The sequence below is a fragment of the Cuculus canorus genome, chromosome 22 (genome assembly GCF_017976375.1).
Source record: "Cuculus canorus isolate bCucCan1 chromosome 22, bCucCan1.pri, whole genome shotgun sequence".
Taxonomy (NCBI): domain Eukaryota; kingdom Metazoa; phylum Chordata; class Aves; order Cuculiformes; family Cuculidae; genus Cuculus; species Cuculus canorus.
The window spans coordinates 3,417,643-3,435,066 of record NC_071422.1 but is presented as its reverse complement, the minus strand read 5'-3'; the positions used below and the strand labels follow the sequence as shown (position 1 = coordinate 3,435,066).

The 17,424-nt window shown below is 54.1% G+C and overlaps 1 protein-coding gene across 2 annotated transcripts; it reads left to right on the top strand.

Annotated features, from left to right (window-relative positions):
* Positions 1–2,637: 2,637 nt before the first annotated feature.
* PTAFR (platelet activating factor receptor) lies at positions 2,638–14,490 on the top strand. 2 transcript variants are annotated; one of them, XM_054086225.1, is made up of 3 exons: positions 2,638–2,765; positions 7,844–8,035; positions 12,851–14,490. In XM_054086225.1, exon 3 carries the CDS (start codon positions 12,906–12,908, stop codon positions 13,968–13,970), a length of 1,065 nt encoding a protein of 354 aa, XP_053942200.1. In that variant the 5' UTR covers positions 2,638–2,765; positions 7,844–8,035; positions 12,851–12,905; the 3' UTR covers positions 13,971–14,490. The 2 variants fall into 2 exon arrangements, with proteins under 2 accessions (XP_053942200.1, XP_009564058.2); XM_009565763.2 differs by lacking the exon at positions 7,844–8,035 and having other exon boundaries at positions 2,648–2,765.
* The last annotated feature ends 2,934 nt before the right edge of the window (positions 14,491–17,424 follow it).

The window sequence follows — 17,424 nt, the reverse complement described above, 5'->3', positions numbered from 1 at the left end:
CTCCTGTCCTTCCCACTCCTCTGATCTCAGCGCTGCACTGAGCACCATGCACACTTTAGGTGGATCTAGGATGTGGCTCAGCTGCCTGACTCACCCTCAGGTCTCAGCACCCTTCCTGCCTCCTTGTCACGGCAGCTGGAGGGCTTCACACTCCCATGGCAAGAACGGACACGTACTTTGGGGCAATTTGGTCTTTCCTTCATGGCAGGAGATCTCTGCCACAGCCTATTCAGTGCCATTAAGATGGACTGTCCTGTGTTATTGGCCTCCCTCGCCACCGGCTTCGTTCACATTCCCTTTGTGGGACACTCGGTTGCCCTGCAGCAGCAGGTAATTCCAGACATAGCATTAATATTACCATTAAGGTGCAAAGTCCCCTGTTTCACAGCCCATACTGAATGCTCCTTGAAGCAAACAAGGACGTAACCTGAAAATAATCGATGCGGTTTATGTGTCACCCATCTTCTCGGTCTAATTGCTTCCTTTCCAAATGCCGCAGGCCCTGTCTGGGCACTTCTGTAACTGTTTTTCTACGTGGGACGGGGTTTGCAGGAGAGTGTTTTGATGACATGGAGAGCACCTGCAAAGGAAAGGAACAGTGGCACACGCACCAGCGCGGTTGTTGCAGTTCAAATCCCAGAACTGAAATGCTTCGGGCAGGACCTCTGCAGGTCCTTCGTTTGACCTCGTGTTTGAAGCGGGGCTCTCGCTAATGCTCGGTGAGATCAGCCATGGCTTTGTCTAACCAAGGGGGAAGGATGGGACCCCTGCCCTCTCCAGGTTCCTGTCCCAGCAATGTACAGCCCTTCTAGTAAAAATATTTCATCGATGTCCGTCCTGACTGGCCTCCACCCCAGTTTGTGGCTATTGCCACAAATACCACTTGCCACTACTCAGAGGAATTCGCAACTTCCCTTTCAGCAGCTGCAGGTAGGGATTGATTCCCCTCAGCCTCAGGTCTATCCCAGCCCTGCTTCCTCCGCAGGATGCGGCCCAGGGTCCCTACCAGCCCCTCGCCAGTTCTCCACCTCCCTTCTGAGCTGCAGCATCGCTGGGACTGAGCAGAGGGGACATTACCTGTCCTCATTCTGCCGGCCTCGCTCCTCCTGGCGTACCCAGGTTTTCCTTATTAACAAGAGCACACTGGCAACTTTCTTTGTTGAGAAAGGCCATGGATAAACTGGGGCAGCTTTTCTGTTTGGTTGGGAGATTGGGGGACCCCTGCAGCTCCGTTTCCTGCAGCTGGGTGTCTGGCAGACTCAGGTGGGGAACAGCAGGATGAGCCCATTCCTTCTGACAGCAGAGCAGGTTGTGTGCCTGCTCCGATGGGCTTTCAACGTGCTTCTGCGCACCGACCAGTTGGGATTGTCCGGCCCCTCAGGGCTGTCTGGGAAACCTCGTGCTTCCGTCCTTGCAGAAACCAGAGCCAGTTCTTAGCAGCAAAGAAAACCCAACAACGTTTCCTGGTTAAACAGCCTGTAGGGGATAAAGGCAGCAGACAGAAACACGTGTGATTTCTTACTATGACACGAGTGACTCAGGCGGGTGTTACGTCCATGGCCTCTGTAGACACAGCACCGTAGTGCACATCTGGGGAAACCCCATGGGAAACAAGCAGGATGAGGCCAGGGCTGCAGCCCTGGGCTGTGGCAGCAAGAGAGAGCGGTGTGTCCACCCACCCTTTCTTCCCAGGCTGGAGGAGCACAAGGCTGGAGCACCTCCCATCTGAGGACAGGCTGAGAGAGTAGGGGTTGTTCAGCCTGGAGAAGAGAAGGCTCTGAGGAGACCTTAGAGCAGCTTCCAGGGCTGAAGGGGCTACAGGAAAGCTGGGGAGGGAATTGTTAAAAAGACACACAGTGATAGGATGAAGGAGAATGGCTTTAAATTGAGGAGGGGAAGATTTAGACTAGACATAAGGGGGAAAATCTTCACAATGAGGGTGGGGAGGCCCTGGCCTAGGTTGGCCAGAGCAGTCGTGGCTGCCCCATCCCTGGAGGTGTTCAAGGCCAGGTTGGATGGGGCCTTGAGCAGCCTGATCCAGTGGGAGGTGTCCCTGCCCATGGCAGGGGCATTGGAATTAGATGATCTTTAAGGTCCCTTCCAACTCAAACCATTCTATGATTCTATGAAGAAGAGAGGGGGTTTCTAATGGTGTGGTGAGGGCGAGGAACTGCTGCCACAACCCGGCATGGTTTTCTGGCTAACGTTTCCTCACATAGGGACTCACATAGCAAAGTGGTCTTATCCCAGCTCTTCACCTCGCTGCAGCATCTCCACCTCCAACGGAAGCATTTGAACAAGCATTCAGTGCTGTGCTGGCTGCCAGCCCCAGTATCTGGAAGGAAATGAAAGCCCAGAGGATGGCTCTGCAATAACGCTGCCCCTCGCCAAGCCCATGCCCCTCTGCGCCCTGGCACAGAGCTGCTGCAGGGCAGGGCTACCCCGTCGCAGTCTGTGGGGCTCCAGGGATCCAGGAGGGTGACCAGTGCGTAACCTCCGCAGTGGTTTGCCTGCGCTTGGGGAAGGGCTGCAGGAGTCAGTGTCAAGCTCCAGGGTGCAGCCAGGGCACGTCTTGAGCTGTGTGTGAGCTGTGTCTCGGTGCCAAGAGGGAAGTGAGTCACTCACCTGGAGTGAGCGCGACGCCCTCCTTCTGTGCAAGTTCCTTCCCTGTGCAGGAGCACGCTGGCAGCTCAGCCCCGCCGACAGCTCCATTTGCAGCAGGGACCTGCTGGGCTCTGCTGGGCCAGGTGCTCTGCGGCCCCGAGGTAAGAGGTTTCTTCCTTTCTGCTTGCTGTCCCAGCCCTGCCTCTCTTCCCAAGCTCCGCAGGCTCTTTCTGCAGGTGTGTGTCTCAGGACACGGACTGGCTACACATCCCTCCCGGGATCTCTGAGCCATGGCATCTCCAACAGCTCCAGGGGCTTCAGAGCAACCCTCGTCCTCCAGGTCTAGGCATGCCGGGGAGAGCTTTGCTCTCTCCCTGCACCCAGCGAGCAGGGACAAGGTGTGGTGTGACAGCTCGAGCCGGGATCGCACTGCCACTGCCTTTGGGGCCATGGGATGGGGACTGGCCTCGCCTGGGTCCTGTCACCTAGGACGACCCCAGCTTTGCTTCACTGCTGCAAAGTGAGGTGAGGAGCCCTGCCATGGACCTTCCTTCTGTGAGGGGGAGGTGGCAATGATCAAGAGCTCCTCAGGGAGCTCAGTTCCCTCACCCTGCTGGTGCCCGGCCCCTGCCCTCACCCCTAGGCTGGCACAGAGGGATGGGGCAGAGCACAGAGGGTGCCTGCTGGGAGGTGACTTGCTGCAGTCTGGACCAGTGGGAGCAGAGGACCCAGCTGTGGGCAGCTCAGCCGAGGCATCGTTTCCTCTATGGCACACAAATCCTGACGTGGTGGCCCGTGGAACTCACCCCTCTGCTGGCGCAGCAGTGCTGGGCTTGGGCTGCACCTGCCAAACCCAGCCAGGGTCTGCCCTGCTCCCTGCGTCCTTGCTGCGCCGAGGCAGCCCAGCTCCCAGCAGCAATGGTTCCTCCCAGTCTGGGTTATCCCAGTGGCACCATGGCAAGTGGCCAACGCTGAGCTCTGCCTTCACAGCTCCCGAACGGTTACCGGGAAGCGTAGCTGCCGGCTGTCCCAGGAGGGGCTCTCGGCCACTGCGTAGATGCCTTCCCAGCTGAGCAGCCCAAGCTCCGGGGCACATTCCTGCAGAGCCGGTAATAAGGTGGGGACGTGTTGTGCTGGGCGCTGAAACGCTCGCAGATGAAAGCTACCACGTTCTGTTTAGTGTTTCTTTCCTGCAATGAGCAAAAGGAAATCGTGCAGAGGGTGGGAGATGAGTGCTGGGATCTGGCAGACAGTAACGCTCTGCATCAGATCATCAGCTGCTCCGGCTCAAAGGGAACTTCATGTCCTTTCAATGAACCATCCTGGTGCTCAACGACACATCCTGGTGATGGGGACCGGCAGGGATCACGCTCACCCATGTGCTGGCCCTGCACACGGTGTGCACCACTCGGCTCAGTGTGGTGGCAGCGGCTGGAGCTCTCACAGGCTCCGTGGTGGTGTTTTTTCATGTCTTATTTCACAGCTTTGGTCACTGACAGCGCAGTCAGCAGCGCACGCAGAGCCTGTCAGCTAAAATGCTGCTCCACTATTTGTGCTCCATGAGGAGCTCTTCCCCACTAATACAGAGTGGTTTTGCTCTCAGAAAGAGATCTCTGGATCTTTGCTTTTAATACCGTATTTTCAAACCCAAAGGAATTTCTGATGCCTGCAAGATTTTTATGTGGTCGTCAAAACCGGGTTTGTTGCTAAAGGCCTCCACCTCAGAAGGAAACAGCGCCAAGGAAAGATGCTGGAGGTAACCAGTGCACCCATCGCGGCAGCGTGAAGGCATCCCCACAAGGGAACTGGGAAGAACTGCTCCAGGGTGCAGCATCCGGATACAACCACCTACAGTACCATTAGTGCTGGTGATCGCATCGCATGGGAATTGGTTCCAGTGAAAGGAAGTTAGTTATTTTTTTATTCAATTGCAAGTTTTGTTGCTAAAGGAAAGGCATATTCAAGAGTATTTTTTTTTTTTGTTATGCCTTGTCCTTGTGCGGTGTTCAGTGCTGTTGGGCTTTGTGTGCATCCCCTGGGCTGTGGGAGCCGCATAGAGCCCCGAGGACTGGGCAGTGCAGGGACCACTGAACGAGCCAGGCCACTGCGAAGAAAATGTATCTTGGTAGCGGATGTGAGTTGTGCACTTGGGAAGGCCTGACCTGAGCATTTGAGGCAAAGCTGAAAATAAGTAAGTCTTACAAGGACAGAATCCTGGGTTGGAAAAGACCTTTGAGGTCATCAGCTCCAATAGTACCTGTCCACTACTAAACCATCCCTGAACACTTTGTGTACATGGCTTTTAAACCCCGCAGAGATGGGGACTCCACCACCTCCCTGGGCAGCCTCTGACAGGGCCTGAGAAGCCTTTCTGTGACGCAATTTTTCCTGATGTCTAATCTGAACTCCCCCTGATGCCGCTTGAGGCCATTCCCTCTCATCCTGTCACCCATCACTTGGGAGAAGAGACCAACACCCACTCCTCCACAGCCTCCTTTCAGGCAGTTGTAGACAGCGATAAGGTCTCCCCTCAGCCTCCTCTTCTCCAGTCTAAGCAACCCCAGCTCCCTCAGCCGCTCATCAGATTTGTTCTCCAGCCCCTTCATCAGCTTCACGCGGTGTGGGGCGCAGCGAGGAGGCAGCGTGGCCGCGGGCAGGCCCCGACTCGGGGCAGCGAGAGGCAGATCCAGCGAGAGTGCTTTGATCAGACAGCAGGGCTTGTGTCGCCGCCAGAGCTTCCTCCCCTCAGGTCTCTGTGTCCTCCACCCCTGAGCTCGGATCAGTTTTGTTGTTTGGTTCTGTGGGGTTGAAGAAAGTTTTTTTTGGCTGAGCTTTGGTGAGGTGTGTGTGGCCCATTGGTGGCAGAGCTGACGGCTGAGTGGAGGATGGATGAAGATTGCTGATGAGAGCTCCTCCCCAGCCCAGAACCTCCTGGGCTTTCATTTCCTCTAAGAACTTGGCTATGGCAGGACAGCAAGCTTTGTTTGGCTGTTGCTACAGCCTCTGCAAGTGCTCCCTTTCCTCTGGGACCCACATCCTCGCTGGCTGCTCTTCCCGGAGGCACGGACTGGCTGCCAGCCAACATCAGTGTGCTTCTATTTTGTTTGTAATCTCAGCTCCCAGAAGGAGTTTTGCAGGCGTAGCTGGGGGTCTGTCCAGTTCATGAGGGGTCAGGTTCCTCAGTCCATCTTTGCAGCGGCTGACGGGGAAGGAGGATGGACGGCGGGCGGCAGAGGGAGGGATGGAGGCAGACGTGCAGTGTCGCTGCAGGAGCCTCACCTTGCCCTTCAGGTCACCCTGACCTGGCTTGACAGAGACAGAACCTGGCTATTCCTTGTCCCCTGGCTGTTCCCAGCACCTGGAGCCACCCACCCTGTGGCACGTCAGGGCAGAGCACAGCCTCCCTGCTGTCCCTCACACTGAGGGAGTTCAGGTCCCACTCAGCTCAGGTGGATCCCAAGTTCCTTAGATCCCCCGTGTTGCTGTGGGGGATAACAATCATAGAATCACCAGGTTGGAAAGGACCCATTGGATCATCGAGTCCAACCATTCCTAACACTCCCTAAACCATGTCCCTAAGTACTTCATCCACCCGTTCCTTAAACACCTCCAGGGAAGGGGACTCGACCCCCTCCCTGGGAAATGATCTCGCAGCAGCTCTGGGTGTATCCAGCTGCATTTCTGGGTGCTTTGGAGCTTCCCCTTTGCAGGGCCCGGAGCAGCAGGACATCCTGGCCTGCGCAGCGGTTTGCCAAGCCCTTGCACAACGCCCCGTCCCGCTGGGGCTGCTGGTGGCCGCTTGCCCTGAAGCGCACGCTGTGCTTCCCTCTGTGACAGCCCTGGGAAAGTCCATCTGCGCCCTCTTGGAAGAGCCTGGCCAGGCAAAGAAGCCCAGAGCAGCGCTGAGGCTTCGCCTGCCCCAGGCTGGGGACACCCAGCACGGCCGCGGGCAGAGGGTGGGCCTGGCCCTGGCACTGCGCAGCCGTCGCCTCGAGACGCCTGAGGGCAGGCGAGCGAAAATCAGCGTCTTGGCAGAGCAGGGTGGCTGTTGTCCACCCTTGCCCCCTCTGTCAGGGGCTGATGAAGAGGTTGCTGCATCCCGGCTTGGAGCCAGGGCTCACCAGCCCAGCAGCAAAAGCATGACTCAAAGGTGTGTGAGGCTCCATGCCAGCTCCCGGCTCTCGGTGCCCTCACCTGGTGTGGCCCAGGGGACAGAGCCTGTGCCTGGTGGGTCTCCCAGTAGGTGACACCACACCACAGGGTCTCTCTGTGTGGCTCCTCACAGCATTGACACGGCCAAGGCCTCCCGCGGGCTGTTTGCCATAGATGACATTCATGAGAAGAGCCAGTCTTCTCGGGGACGCTGATGTGGACTGGCCTGCTCTGCTCCCACTTGGCTCCATGTTGCTCCTCAGAGCCTGGCTGCAGTCTCAGGCACCTCTTTGTGCTGATGATGGACTTCGTGGCTCCATTCCAATGTGTTTCATGCTGAACCCAGGCACCAGACTCGGAGTTTCAGTTCCTGTAGGTGTCTGCAGGTGTGGGATTGTTCAGGACATGGTACAGGTGCTCCAAGCTCACATCTGCACTGTGTGCAGGTGTAAGAGCAGCATCTGCATGGAGGACAGGTTAATCATCAGCGTGGGAGCTACAGCTCAGCTGGGACCATGTGTGCAGCTCTGCTCCTCACTGCTGTCTCCTTGAGCATCCCACCAATTTGCATCACTGTGATGAGGGGTCTTCAGGCTGCCAGAAATAATGGTGGCCATGATGTGAAGGTGGATGGACTGGGTGAAGCCCTGCCATGCCACGCTGGAGGTCCCTGAAATAAAAGGAGACTTGGAATAGCTGGATTCCTGGATCTGTTCAGCCCCAACACAAGTGTGAAGGAGACTCTGCTAGGGAACGAGGCTGTCCGTGACTCCATATCAGTTTTCCGGAACTTCCTTTCCTTGAAGTTGTTAAGTGAAAGCTCTTCTGCCATTCAACTCTCTGAAAGAGGGATGCTCAAATGCTGTCTAACCCCAGATCTCACCAGGGACAGGGAGTGGATTCCTGTTCTCCCTGTAGAGGAACACCCCAACTTTGCCCTCTTTCAGGATCATCCAAAGCAGAGATACTTTGAGGAAACAGCTTTAAGGACTTTCCAGATCTCTGCTGTGGTTAATTGCCTTTCCTCTACGGCTTATTTTATTTCTCATTTCCTCCGAGCTGATGTCACACGTTTCCTCTTCTCTAGTGACTCTGCAGTCATGCTGCACTTGCTCCCATTCTGGTGTCCTCTTCTGGAGAGCTGCCTGCTTGGAAACCTTCCAGCCCCAGGCCAGAGAAAATAACACCTGGGAGAAGACCAAGCATCCTCAGCAAAACACCCATCACTGCTCTGCCGAAGCTGAAGATGGCCACGTCTTGCTGAATCCTTTTGACTGCGGTAAGCAGAAAATACACTTTATTAGGACAGTTCCTCTTGGAATATGCTTTTGCTGATGGCAGAGCTTGTGTTAGTGTGGTCCTTGCACCTTGAGCCATGAACCAGTAAATCCTGATTGGGAGAGCATATCCCATAGGGGAGTGCAGACTGGGAGCAGGTTCCGCACTCGCCCCTGCCGTGCTCTGCTGCGCACTGGTTACTCCCATCTCCAGTTCTGCGTATAAGAGAGCTGATGACACAAGCCCCGGGCAGTTATTGGCACGGGTACGAGGTGGTGGCTTGGGCTGGAGCTGCTCTGAGGCATTTTGGTAACGGAGCACAGGCTGCTGCAGCGGAGAACATCACCCGCACCTGCCAGCCCACACCCTGACTGCTGCGCCTGTTCTCCTTTCTGCTGGCACGGAGAAGGTTTATGTGTTTTATAGAAAGGGGAACTTTCCATTTCAACATGAGAGGCTGAGTGGGATCCCCCAGAGGGTCCTCCAGAGCCCAGGGCTTAGGACAGCTCACAAGCATAGTGCAGAAGAGAGCTCGAGTTCCCCAGGACGAAGAGGGAAATGGGTATTGAGTAAATGTGGTAGGGAATGGTGCCATGCTGCCTTCTAGCTGTATTTTGTACAATATCTGGCCTGACAAGAGAGAAGGAGAAACGACTCTCTTGTGATTCCCTGAAGGACCTCAGCAGTGGCACTGCCCGTTAATGCAAAGTTGGATGAGCTCCACCAGTGCTGCTGGAGCCAGGAGCCAGCAGTGCCATCTTCCACAGCCAGAGGTTCCTAGCAGACTTAACAGCGTAGGGGCACATCCTTGCTGTCATCTCTCCAGGTCACAGCACAGCCCCTTGACTCAAACCCATCTTCTGCGCAGGGCTTTGCAGTGCAGGGGGATGTGCAGGTTCACTCTCCCTTCCACCCCATCTGCTCGGTCTGGCAGCTGATGGCCTGGCCTGGAGACCCCACCAGTAACGTTCACTGGAGCTACTGGGCAAAGTTTGGAGGCTGCCATGCCCGCATCTGGCACCAGAAATGGAGGCGCAGGGGGACAGTGCCCCACGGTGCTGTCTGAAGGGGTTTTGCGAGCAACGGTTGTGCCAACGTATTGGGAGGGGCCCTTCTCCTCATTAACTCTGCTTGTGGAATGCATCACCTTTTTGTTCCCCCACTCTTGGTGAGTTCAGCTCTGGTGCTGCAGGGGCAGAGCACCTTTCATTGCAAAGTGCCCAGCCCCAAGCACCAGGACTATTTGCTCAAGTCGTCGGATGTCAGAACAGTGGATTTGTGATGTAGGTTTGAAATAAGTTCTCTAATGATTTTAGGTAATTAGGACTTTTTTTGGTTTTCCCCAGCATCATAATAGTGTACCAGACACAAAGCTCCCCACTGTGCAGCTTCACCCCTTCCCTGCATCCGCCAGGCACCCTCCCAAGCAGGGAGATGCAAACCCGTCCGAGTGGCGCATGTCTTCACCAGGGACAGTCCCTCAGCGGGTGGGAGAGCTGGGCTTGGACACAGGCATTTATTTATAGGGATCTGAACAGGCTGGACCGCTGGGCCGAGGCCAATGGCATGAGGTTCAACAAGGCCAAATGCCGGGTCCTGCACTTGGGGCACAACAACCCTGTGCAGTGCTACAGACTGGGGGAAGAGTGGCTGGAGAGCTGCACGGAGGAGAAGGACCTGGGGGTAATGGTTGACAGCGACTGAACATGAGCCAGCAGTGTGCCCAGGTGGCCAAGAAGGCCAAAGGCATCTTGGCTTGGATCAGAAACGGCGTGACCAGCAGGTCCAGGGAGGTTATTCTCCCTCTGTACTCGGCACTGGTGAGACCGCACCTTGAGTACTGTGTTGAGTTCTGGGCCCCTCACCACAAGAAGGATGTTGAGGCTCTGGAGAGTGTCCAGAGAAGAGCAACAAAGCTGGTGAGGGGCTGGAGAACAAGTCTTACGAGGAGTGGCTGAGAGAGCTGGGGTTGTTTAGCCTGGAGAAGAGGAGGCTGAGGGGAGACCTTATTGCTCTCTACAACTACCTGAAAGGAGGTTGTGGAGAGGAGGGAGCTGGGCTCTTCTCCCAAGTGACAGGGGACAGGACGAGGGGGAATGGCCTCAAGCTCCACCAGGGGAGGTTCACGGTGGATATCAGAAAAAAATTCTTCACAGAAAGAGTCATCGGGCACTGGAACAGCTGCCCAGGGAGGGGGTCGAGTCACCTTCCCTGGAGGTGTTTAAGGAACGGGTGGATGAAGTGCTGAGGGACATGGTTTAGGGAGTGTTAGGAATGGTTGGACTCAATGATCCAGTGGGTCCTTTCCAACCTGGTGATTCTATGATTCTATTTAGGGCCGTATTGTGACAATTCCCACTTTTCATGCATAAATGAGGGTGTGGGAACAGATCCATGTGGTGAGCAGTAGGACTTGCCTTGGGTCCTGCTGGGAACAAAGCCCCTGCCTGCTCCGGAACCTCTCTGTGGGGCAGCAGGAGTGACCCATTTCTCCTCAGGGATGTGTCAGACCCTGGGGTGTCACAATTCAGACCAGCCTGGCTCCCACCACCTGAACTGGCTGCTCCCCATCAGCGATCAAGGGTTCTCAGCAGGGTGACGGGAGTCAGGGTGAAAGAGGACAGACACTTGCGACAGCTGCTCCAACTGCCACAGCGACCTGCTAATTCACATGGAACACAGCTGAAAGATTGGGTTTAAGGACACTCCGACCCACCCCACAGCAGCCTGTGGAGGTCCACAAACGCGCCGTGGAGATCTGTGGTTGTCATGTCCGTGGGTGCCCTGCAAGGGTTGAGCAGGGACAGGCTCGGGGACATGGCTATTCCTTCCTCTCCTGACACTGGAAAGAAGTACCAGGGGGTTTGCAGAGTTTTCTGAAGGAAAGGAGAGCGTTCTTGAGCCAGAGGCGACTTCCTCATTTGCAGTGGAAAACTGCAAATTGCGAATGTGTGAAGGAGGAACCAACAGCACATGGGGCACAGGGAGAGACGCAGCCTGGAACAGGGGAGATGTGGGTTTGTGCCACTCTCTGCTGCTGGGGAAGATGCAGGAGGGCACCTTCGCAGCAGGCAGCAGGCTCTGGGGGAAACATTTGCTCTCTGTTGGGCTGCAGAGCCAAGGCAAACACGTTACAGTGTGCAGCACCCAGCGTTCCCAGACCAACTCACACAAGAAGTTCAGGCTTCGTGACTGGTGATGCAGTTTACTTGTTAGCAAAGAAAATCACCGTGTTCTGCAAATCAGGTTAAAAGCCCAACAAGTTTACCATCAGCAAGCAACCTCCTGTCCCTGCCAGTGGTTCTCAAACCACTCTACCTGCATTAGTCAGTTATCTTCCCATGAAGGAAGACAGGGAGAGAACAAGCAGCTCTGCAGGATTGTGTCCCCAAGAAGTGAGTGCTCTAGAGCCAGGGAAAAGCAGCAGGTTAAAGTATGGAAGGGATTAGACCAAATCAATATCAATCTGAGACATAAGCATGCCCAGCATTGGAATTTGGCATGTCCAAACTGAAGACAAGATGTGAAGAAATAGGTTGTCCACAGCAGTCATGGATGTCCCATCCCTGGAGGTGTTCAAGGCCACGTTGGATGGGGCTTTAAGCAACCTGATCAAGGGAGGTGTCCCTGCCCATGGCAGGAGGTGGAACTGGATGGGCTTTAAGGTCCCTTTCAACCCAAACCTTTAGATTAGACATTAGGAAGAAACTCTTCATGATGAGGGTGGGGAGGCCCTGGCTCATGTTGCCCAGAGCAGTGGTGGCTGCCCCATCCCTGGAGGGGTTCCAGGCCAGGTTGGATGGGGCTTGGAGCCCCTGATCCAGTGGGAGGTGTCCCTGCCCATGACAGGGAGGTTGGAACTGGATGGGCTTTGATGTCCCTTCCAACTCAAACCATTCTCTGATTCTATGATCCTATGATTTTGTGATTCCATGATTCTATGAAATGTTAACTGAGATGAGGACCGGCAACATTAAACACCTGAAGGCATCTCTTTAGGGACAGTGTTTGTCAGCAGTCTCTCAGGGAAGTACAAAATTGGTGCTGCCCTTTGCATTTGATGCAGAAACTGGGTGGGGAGGGCAGATCTGGTTGTCACAAGTTTGGTTTGGTGACAACTTGAACTAAAAATGATGCCATGACAGACAACAGCCAGAGTTTAAGAGAGATAAACTGCAGTTAAGACTAACAGCGCACCACAAAACACCCCCTTTAGTGTCAGTGACACATCTTTGACATCATTCACTGAGTAAAAAAACGGGAGAGCTCTGGCAGGCTGTGAAGTGAGATTGCACGGTTCCTGCAATTAAGAAAATAAATACAAACATTGCAAGTGTAAGAAGGAAAACGTCAGAAAACAATAGAGGGTGACTCTGGCAACGGCGCTGGTGAGATGTTTTCACTAAGTGTTGTTTCATTTCTGGAATTTCTAGGTAAAAATAAACGTGTCGCAGTTAGAAAGGATCAGGAACCCCAGGGAAGAAAGAGACTCAGAAAACCCGTTTGCTGATAGTGAAAGATTAAGACGCTTGAGATGGAGCAGAGTAATGGGTGATTTTTATCTGCAAACTCCCATGCAGTGAAGTCTTTCATAGTGAGAGATTAGTGATTCAGATCCACATGGCAGCTGGATACAGACACTCACACAATGGTGTGGAAAAGGTGTCAAAGAGAGGAGTGAGGGGACAGGGCCAGTGCCTGTGGCTGGAGCCAAGGCACGGAGCAGAACTCCTGCAGTCACAGACAGCTGGAAATGAAAGGTGGGGGTTGGCTCAGCACTGTTCCCATCAGCTCATTTTATGCTTTATATTTTTAGGTAAGAAGAAAAGCTACAGCAGTAAATTGTGCTTCAGACGTGCCCACTCAGCACCATGATGTCGGGAAAGGGTAAAGGTGGTGCTGAAGGTAGCACTGAGTCCTACATTTTATGCCACATAGACTCAGATTTTCGCTACACCCTCTTCACTGTTTTCTACAGCATCATTTTCATTCTGGGCTTTGTTGCCAACTGCTATGTGCTCTGGATTTTCAGCCGTATTTACCCCACCAAGAAACTCAATGAAATCAAGATATTCATGGTGAACCTGACAGTAGCTGACCTACTCTTCCTGGTTACGATGCCGATGTGGATTGTTTACTATAACCACCGTGGAGACTGGATAATGCCCGAGTTCCTCTGCAATGTGGCTGGCTGTTTATTTTTCGTTAACACCTACGCTTCTGTTGCCTTCCTGACGGTCATCACATACAACCGTTATCAAGCTGTGACTAATCCCATTAAAGCTGCTCAGTTTACCACCCAGAGAAGGGGCATCTACTTATCCGCAGCTATCTGGATCATAATAGTGGGCAGCTCTTTGTATTACCTTTTTGACAACAATACTAACGAGGAGCCGGTCGAGTCAAAGAATTTCACGCGGTGCTTTGAGCGCTATGACTCTTCTAGTGGTGTTTCAGCAGTTCTCGCCATTCACGTCATCATCTGCATTCTCTTCTATATCATTTTCTTTTGTATCCTAGGCTGGAACATCATCATTATCAGAACTCTGTTCTCCAAACCAGGGCACCCACGGAAGAGCACTCATGTCAAGCAAAGGGCGCTCTGGATGGTTTGCACAGTGCTGGCTGTGTTCATTGTAAGCTTTGTACCTCATCACATCGTGCACCTGCCCTGGACCTTGACTGTTCTGGAGCAGTGGAAGAAGGAAGACTGTCTGTTGCGCCAACGACTCAATGATGCTCACCAGGTGACTTTGTGCCTCTTGAGTATGAACTGTGTGTTGGACCCAATCATCTACTGCTTCCTCACCAAGAAGTTCCAGAAACATCTTTCAGAAAACCTGAAAAGCATGAAAGGGAGTCGCAAGTGCTCCAGGCAAACCACGGACACGGTGATTGAGGGCACCATTCACCAAGAGGATGCCATCAGAATCTAGGTCTAAGCCAAGTGCACTAAAGTTACCCATGGTTCCAGCCCAAATAGCACCATCCCTGGTCCTTTGCCTGCCCAGCTCCCACAAAGAATCCAGTATCAGAGCCATAAAAGACTTCTAAAAGACATGGAAGAACAGACCGAGTTGCTAGCATCATCAAGTGAAGCATTCTGAGAAGCTTGCATGGTTCTGTGAAGAGAATCTGAGCTGAAGAATCTCTTGAGTGGCTGGAAGTGACACAGTCCAAGGAGTTCCTCCAATTCCATCAAAGAAGAGATCAACACCTCTGATCTCTCCCTACTCGCATGGTCTGCTGGAATCCATAGTTAACAGATGCCTGTGAGTAGCTCTTACAAACTCTTGCCTTTGCTCCCAGCCCTTGAATTAGTCAAGGAACTGGAGTAGTGGGCAAGAAAAGGAGGAAGAATTAGCAGAGCCTCAGCTCCCATGCCGCGATCAGCATTATGTCCAACGAGACTATTGTCTGCCCTGGCTTCTTGAATGATAGCAGGGCTGGCAAACCAGTTGCACTCAGTTTAGGAACTTCTAGCTGACTGCACGTGTCTGTAGAAACCCAATCTCAATTTGGAGGCTCCAGAGGACAAAAGATTACAGTCACCATGGGCATTATGTCACGAAGACAAAAAGCTTAAAACACTTCAGTCTCTTTGTTCTTATTTATTTAAATTACTGTTGTAGCAAGCAACTGTGCACTATTGCTTCCCCCAGCCTTTGTGTTTCTGCTATGAAGGAATGAGGCTGACTTAGTTCTTAGTAACCCTCCACAGTGAAGTATCTGATCAGTTCAAGGCACTTTCCGAGTACCTCAGTGTTGCACAGAGACACAGCACAGCTGAGAGACATTGAACTCTCGCACTCTGATGGGACCGGAGCCTCCGCACACAGGGCTGTAGCTGGACAAAGGGATTTTCCAGAGGTGCTGTTACCAGTCATGAGACACTTGAGGTTCATCTTCTTATTGAAATTGCTCAATCGAGCATAGGAAATTGGGCAGGAAAGGGTAAGGAACTTACTTGCTTTCACAACAGTTTTTGGTTCCCTAAACAGCGTAGGAGAACCTGGGTGATGACAGGAAAAGCGTATCTGACTGGTGGCACTGCTGATTCATATGCAAGGGCAGCAGCTTTCCTACATCAGAGAATGAGGAAGATGAGCTGCAGTCTTTACAAAGACAGAAGCAACTTTTGTACCAGATTTTGCCTACGTTCAGTGGGTCCTTCAGTTCTGTGTCCTGAAGAACCTCAGGCAGCTTTGATGCTTGCTTGGGTGAATGAGCAAAAGAAATAAGACATTTCATTTTCTAATGCCATCTGCCAGGGCCAGCTACTCACTCAAGTCCAAGTGTCAGGCAGAGGAAAGAATCAATGTGAATGCATTTCCCTCCTGGTCCTGGACTCTGCTCCAGCAACAGCCGCCCAACCAGACCACCTGCGGGCAGCTCCCAGCAGAGAGAACTCCCCAGCTACGTCCCTTGGCCATGCTCAAAGTTTTGTCCTGAGTGTGCACTCATCTGAGCCACAGCACAGAGCCTGGCAAGTGACTTCTGTCACTTGAAAGCCTCAATCTCACTTGCTGGAGGAATTTGCCTATGTTCCAGCTGAGGAGCTCCGGCTGAGCTCTCGCAGCTGGCAAGTGTTTCTTTTCTCTCACCACCGGACACAACAGCAGGGAGGTCTTCCACTCACAGCCCCATAGGCCCCGAACAGATGGAGTCCAGCAACTGTTAGAAGAAATGGACAGGGATTTTATGCGGAGAACTGGTAAACGTGTCATCACCTATTGACACCTGGAAAGCTTGCAGTAGACTTTACAGTTTAGGCTCCTTGCTGCGGGTAAACAACGCACTTCACTCCACAGAAACAGCTGTAAGGGCCACGGGAGCTCAGAGAACAAAGGTAAACTGCGTTCTAAGGAAAAGGGTGAGCAGAGGAAAAAGCCCTGAGGACACTTCAAGGACAAGATGCTGCGGTAATGAAGTCAGTATTAATGCATTTCTAAAAACCAGCCTAAGCTTCTGCTTCTGTTCCTGGAATGACTTTCTAAGTGTCACCACAATGGTGCATTGCTCTGTTCACTTTGCAATAAAAGAGATCCTCAAAAGTTCTTTTAAATAAAGCGTGGTTCCCTGAGCGCTTGGCCCTGTCAGTTCTCCCCCTCCTCACCATTTGGTATTTAAAACGCGCGGCACCCGCTGGCACCACTTCATCTCAGGGTTACTGCTTTCAAAATGATATGAACTCTGAGGAGAGGTGGAAATAAAGGCTCAGCAAGTTCAGGCCTGCTAAAAGGGGAAAGAAAGGAATTCAGAGAGGAAACAACTGCTGAAAAATCTGTGAGAGCTCCCAAAACCCAACCAGGCTCAGCCCCAATGGGCAGCCCCACAGACCCTGGTGCTTGGCGGAGAAATGGGCTGCTTATAGTCATAGAATGATTTGGGTTGGAAGAGACCTTAAAGCCCACCCAGTCCCACCCCCTGCCATGGGCAGGGACACGTCCCCCTGGATGAGGGGCTCCGAGCCCCATCGAGCCTGGCCTGGAACCCCTCCAGGGATGGGGCAGCCCCCACTGCTCTGGGCAGCCTGGGCCAGGGCCTCCCCACCCTCACAGCAAAACATTTCTCCCCAAGATCTCATCTCCATCTCCCCTCTTTCAGCTCAAAACCGTTCCCCTCATCCTCTCCCTCCACTCCCTGATCCAGAGCCCCTCCCCAGCTTTCCTGGAGCCCCTTTCAGCCCTGGAAGCTGCTCTAAGGTCTCCTCAGAGCCTTCTCTTCTCCAAACTGCGCAACCCCAACTCTCTCAGCCTCTCCTCGATGGGAGGTGCTCCACCCCTCGGATCATCCTTGTAGCCTCCTCTGGACCCTTCTTATGTTGAGGATTCCAGAACTGGACACAACACTCTAGGGGAGGTCTCACAAGAGAGGACGAGAGGGGCAGGATCCCCTCTCTCCCTGCTTCTCCCACTGCGTCGGATGCAGCCCAGGACGCTGCTGGTTTCTGGGCTGGGAGCGCACTCCGGGGCTCCCCTCAGCTCCTCTCCCCCTGCACCCGAAGCGCTGCTCCCCGGCCATTCCTCGGCCGCGCTGCAGGACCCGCCCGTGGCCGCGCTGCGCTCCGCGAGGCCGGCACCGCCCCCCCCGGCTCCCTCAGCGCCCGCAGCCGCGCGGCGAGAGCCCCGGGAACCCAACCGGGAACCCAACCGGCCCCGCCCCCCAGCACCGGCCCCGCCCCCCGCCCCACCCACACCCCGCCCACGCCTGGGGCCCCGCCCACAGACCCAGCTCAGGCCCCGCCCATGCTCTTTGACCCACGCAGACTACTCCTAAGCCCCGCCCACGACCCCGCCCACAAACCACCCCCACTCCCACAGTCCCGCCCTCTCTCCCGCCCCCCGCCAGGCGCGCGCTCATCACTGGCCCCGCCCACAGCCCCGGCCT

Excerpts from the sequence above, each read along its gene's own strand:
- PTAFR (XM_054086225.1), top strand. The coding sequence starts at position 12,906 with ATGATGTCGGGAAAGGGTAAAGGTGGTGCTGAAGGTAGCACTGAGTCC.